Source organism: Chiloscyllium plagiosum, chromosome 3 (assembly GCF_004010195.1).
Source record: "Chiloscyllium plagiosum isolate BGI_BamShark_2017 chromosome 3, ASM401019v2, whole genome shotgun sequence".
Classification (NCBI taxonomy): Eukaryota; Metazoa; Chordata; class Chondrichthyes; order Orectolobiformes; family Hemiscylliidae; genus Chiloscyllium; species Chiloscyllium plagiosum.
The window spans coordinates 63,851,073-63,856,186 of record NC_057712.1 but is presented as its reverse complement, the minus strand read 5'-3'; the positions used below and the strand labels follow the sequence as shown (position 1 = coordinate 63,856,186).

The window sequence follows — 5,114 nt, the reverse complement described above, 5'->3', positions numbered from 1 at the left end:
GCTTCACAGGAGGCTCCCAAGCACTGAGGATGTCACCTAGACAGGGGACGAAACGTCTGCAACACAAATTCCCAGCTCGGCGAACAGAACCACAACAACGAGCACCCGAGCTACAAATCTTCTCCCAAACTTTTTACCCGGTCTGTTAGATGCCAACATTGTAACTGATCTGGAAAGCTGTGGCTTATTCTACAGCTGGGATGTTTTCAGGGTCCACAACCTTTTCTGCCTTCAGCTATTATGATATGGGTTCATAATGAGTGGGTAATTCATATTTCACTTTATTAATGATCAGCGAATTATACTGTTGCTTTAAAGCTTGACATTCATATTGCTGTTTATTATTCCGTGCAGATGAGCTGCAGTGCTGATTTCCATCATTTATTTATTTCAGCATGTGTATTTGATGCTTATTCCTTACCAGTTTTAAAGCTGAGATATGCCTCAAGTGAAGCTGGGGATAGCAGTCATTCAGTATGCCTGGCTGTAAGGAGTGCATTCATACTTAACTGAAATGGGTGGTGTGCAAGTTGACAGTCCATGATGGGGTGCTCTTTGATCCAGCATGACAGTGGAGTGTGAATCTGCGTTTTGTGGGGGGAGGGACTCTGGTATGGATTTGCGGGTGGAATGTGAGGTTCACTGAAATCTGGGGGATGAATTTAATGTTCATTGCCAGCAACTGGAGAGCTGGCTGGTGGCTAAGTGGCAGGGGCCATTCCTAGGAGCCCAAAAGCAATTGAAGGCAGATCAGGCACCCACCTGCCAGCAGGGTTCTTTGAACCTCCAGGTGAAATGGCCTGCCACAGCCTCTAGGAGCTGTGCCCAGTGCAGGGGGTCCAGGATACAGACTAACCACACAGAACTCATAGAGTCACACAGCATGGAAGCAGACCCTTCGGTCCAGCTCAGCCATGTTCACAAAGCATTGCAATCTGACCCAGTTCCATTTGGCAGCGTTTGCCTTGAGATCAGGGCCAGTCGGGGAAAGCCTATAAAGGGGTTTTGAGGGGAGATTACTTTGAAGGGTGAGGAGGGCTCTGCTTGTGGGGCATGGTTCTTGCCTCTGTTGGTTGAGGGTGACATTTGATCAAAGGATGCCTGAACAGGATTCTACACTACCCAGATCTTCCCACCAGCCATGGTCAGGTTACCCACAATGTGATGTTCCCACATGGCTACCCCTGGAATTCCAACACAAGGGGGATGAGGTCCTTAAGTGGCTATTTAATTGATCACCCAAAGACTTAAATTGGCTGAGACGTTTCAGTAGTGCTGGACGGCTTAGTCGCATGGGGGAAAGGGTAGAAAAATAAAGGAAGCCGCCTCCTCCTGGCCAAGTATATTCATTGAATGACATTGATAGGACTGACTTCAGCTTGTCCTTTTGAATGATAGCTGTGAGGTGTGTATCAGCAGCAAGATGTGTTTCTTTCTAACCAATCTTTTGTGTTGTGGCTAATTCCATGTTTTATTTTACAGTTGATTCAGAAGGTCTTGTAAAAAACCTTACTGTAAGTAAATTTCACAACTTTCTCATAAAAGCGATGGGTTTCCTATATTCCTTGAATAATTGTGATTATGATTGAGTCATATAAAGTGGAAGCTAAGTTCTTGTGATACAGTAGGAGCACCCTTGCTTCTGTGCCAGAAGCTCCCTGTTGGAGTCCTACACCAGAACTTGATTGTGAAAGATGGCCAAGTGGGATAATTTATCAACCTTCAAACCCTTCCAGTCTTATGGTAGTTGGTACGAGTCATCAGCTTATGACTTTACAGTTCAAACATGGACAATAGAGCTGATTTCCAGAAGTGTGCTGAGAGTGATTGCTCTTGAGATAAAGGCTGCATTTGACTGTATATGGTGTAAAGGAACTCAAGCAAAACTGGAATCAATGAGAATTGGGAGGGGAGGAAATATCCATTGGTTGGAGTCATACCCGGTTAGATGGTTATTGTTGTTGTTGGAGTTCATTCATCTCAGCACCAGTTCATTTCTGCAGGAGTTCTTCAGGGTATTATCCTAGGCACACCTATCTTCACCTGCTTCATCAATGACTTTTCCTCCATCATAAGCTTAAAAGTGGTGATGATCACCAATGATTGCACAATGTTCAGCACCATTTGCAGCTCCTCAGATATTAAAGCAGTGTGTGTCCAAGTCCTGCAAGATCTGGTCAATATCCAGGCTTGGGCTGACGAGTGAGAAAGAACTTTTGTGCCATACTGATGTCAGACCATTAAAAATCTAACCACTTTTCCTTGACAGTCTTCGGTATTACCATCACTGAATCCCTCACTGTCAACATCCTGGGGTTTCCATTGACCAGAAAGCCAACTAGACTTGGCCCATGAAAGCAGTAGCTAAAAGAGCAGGTCAGAGGGTAGGAATACTGCAGCAAGTAATTTACCTACTGATTCCCCCCACAGCCTGTCCACTATCTACAAGGCACAAGTCAGGAGTATGATGGAATACATGCCACTTCCCTGGATAAGTGCAGCTCCAATAACACTCAAGAGGCTTGACTCCATCCAGGACAAAGCAGCTCATCTGATTAGCACCACATCTATAATCATGCACTTAAGATGTACGGCATAAATTCATGAAAAAGCCTGAAACAATCGTAGATTTCTCAAAGACAATTCCTAAGCCCATGATCACTACCATCTAGAGAGACAAGGGAAGCACCACAACTTTCAAGTTCCTCTCTAAGTCACTCACCATCCACACTTGGAAATATATTGCTGTTCCTTCACTGTAGCTGGGTCAAATTCCTGGAATTGCCTCACTAATGGCATTGTGTGTCTACCTATAGGACATGGACTGCTGTGGTTAAGTAGGTAGCTCACTGCTACGTTCTCAAGGGCAACTGGGGACAGGCATAAACGTTGACCCAGTCACCAACACCCACATTCCACGAGTGAACAAAATACTCTCCTGGTCAGCCATGCTTTCCAATCTATTCCTGTCACCTTCAGGCTCGTGACCCGCTCCAGGGAAAACAAGCTAATGAAAATGAACATAACCATGTGCACTGTTTGCCTTGTGAATCTTTTGAGATGGGAAATCTTCTAAATTCTAATGTAGTAATTCTGAAATGTAATGCAGACAGTTGACAGTTTTTTTTTTATGTTTCATTAGTGCAGGTCACCAAATCAACACTTTACGCCCTATCTGAAGCAGTTCTTGCCAAAGCGCTTCCATTATGCCAACAGTAAAAGAATTGAAGATGTTCATTTGTATTTGGATCCACAGTGGCAGGCCGGCCTGTAAGTGGTGAGCCTGTGGAATTCTCTACCACGGTTGAAATCGAATCATTGAAGTCTTTCAAGATGTAGATATGGTTTTTTAGGAGTAAGTGATTAAACAATATGGGGAGAAGGCAGGAGCAGAGTACTGAATTGGATGATTATCTGTGATCATATTGAATAACAGGTTGGCCTTGAAGGGCCAAAAGGCTTACTCCTGCTCCTGTATTCTTTGTTTCTATGTCAATTTAAGCAAAAGCCCAATGCTACAGGCATTGAGAATATAAGATAAATAGAAACCACTGGAAACACACAGCATGTCATGCAATGCCTATTGAAAACTTACAAACAGTCATCCAACTCTAATGGAGAACTGGAAAAAGGGTTCTATATACAATGCTGATTGTTGCTGTTGTTTCCACAAATTCTGCCTGACAGACTATATCCAACCTCCCTGCTTTAACTTTGTAACTTAGTTTTACTTGGAGAAAGTGAGGACTGCAGATGCTGGAGATCAGAGTTGAGAGTGTGGTGCTGAGGAGACACAACCGATTAGGCAGCATCCGAGGAGCAGGAGTATCAGTGTTTCGGGCATAAGCCCTTCATCAGGAATGAGGCTTGTGGGCCGGAGGGCTGAGAGATACATGGGAGAGGGGGCTGGGGTTGAGGAGAAGGTAACTGAGAATGTGATAGGTAGATGAAGGTGGGGGAGAAGGTGATAGGTCGGAGAGGAGGGTGGAGCGGATAGATGGGAAAGATGATGGACAGGTAAAGAGGGTGGTGCAGAGTTGGAGGCTTGAGACTGGGATAATGTAGGGGGAGGGCAAATGAGGAAACTGGTGAAATCCACATTAATCCTGTTTGGTTGCAGGGTCCCAAGGCAGAAGATGAGGTGTTCTTTCTCCAAGCATCAGGTAGTAAGGGTTTAGTGATGGAGGAGGCCCAGGACCTGCATGTCCTTGGCAGAGTGGGAGGGCAAGTTGAACTGTTCAGCCATGGGGCAGTGGGGTTGGTTGGTGCGTGTGTCCCAGAGATGTTCTCTGAAACGATCCACAAGTTGGTGTCCTGTCTCCCCAATGTAGAGGTGACCACATCGGGTGCAACGGATACAGATCTCCCGCATCTGCAGTCCTCACTTCCTCCAAGTTGATTTCAACCTTACTGCGAAGCCTCTTCCAAGGATGCCTACCTTGAAGTTTTCCTCCTCTCTATAAGGATCTCAGTGAGTCCCTCTTTCACTGTACCCCCTAGGTCATCTCCATTGCCCTGAAGGTCTTCAGCCACGTCTTGAAGCAGACTCGCTACCACATATGCACCTCTTTCCTCAGCAGAACCTGTGCACACACCTCCCCCCCTCACCTCTGTACAAGGCCCCAAAGGATCCTTCCAAATCTGACAGAGATTTACCTGTATCTCCACCAATGTCATCTACTGTGTCTGTTGCACCCGATGTGGTCTCCTCTATATCGGGGAGACAGGACACCAACTTGCGAATCATTTCAGAGAACATCTCTGGGACACATGCACCAACCACCACCACTGCGCTATGGCTGAACACTTCTACTCCCCCTCCCTCTCTGCCAAGGACATGCAGGTCCTGGGCCTCTTCCATCACCAAACCCTTACCACCGACACCTGGAAGAAGGGCGCCTCATCTTCGGTTTTGGGATCCTGCGACCATACGGGATTAATGTGGATTTTACCAGTGTCCTCATTTCCCCTCCCCCACATCATCCCAGTCCCAAGCCTCCAACTTGGCACCACCCTCTTTACCTGTCCATCCCCTTTCCCATCTATCCGCTCCACTCTCCTCTCCAACCCATCACCTTCTCCCCCACCTTCATCTACCTATTGCATTCTCAGCT

At 46.2% G+C, this 5,114-nt stretch overlaps 1 protein-coding gene across 2 annotated transcripts in view; it reads left to right on the top strand.

Annotated features, from left to right (window-relative positions):
- The window catches only part of LOC122544234 (ectonucleotide pyrophosphatase/phosphodiesterase family member 3-like), a 147,547-nt gene that overhangs the window by 85,516 nt on the left and 56,917 nt on the right, over positions 1-5,114 (top strand). For both annotated transcript variants that reach the window (XM_043683314.1, XM_043683321.1), the window contains exons 12-13: positions 1,483-1,514; positions 3,143-3,270. In XM_043683314.1, the coding sequence (XP_043539249.1) occupies positions 1,483-1,514; positions 3,143-3,270 (160 nt within the window). The remainder of the gene's footprint in view (positions 1-1,482; positions 1,515-3,142; positions 3,271-5,114) is intronic.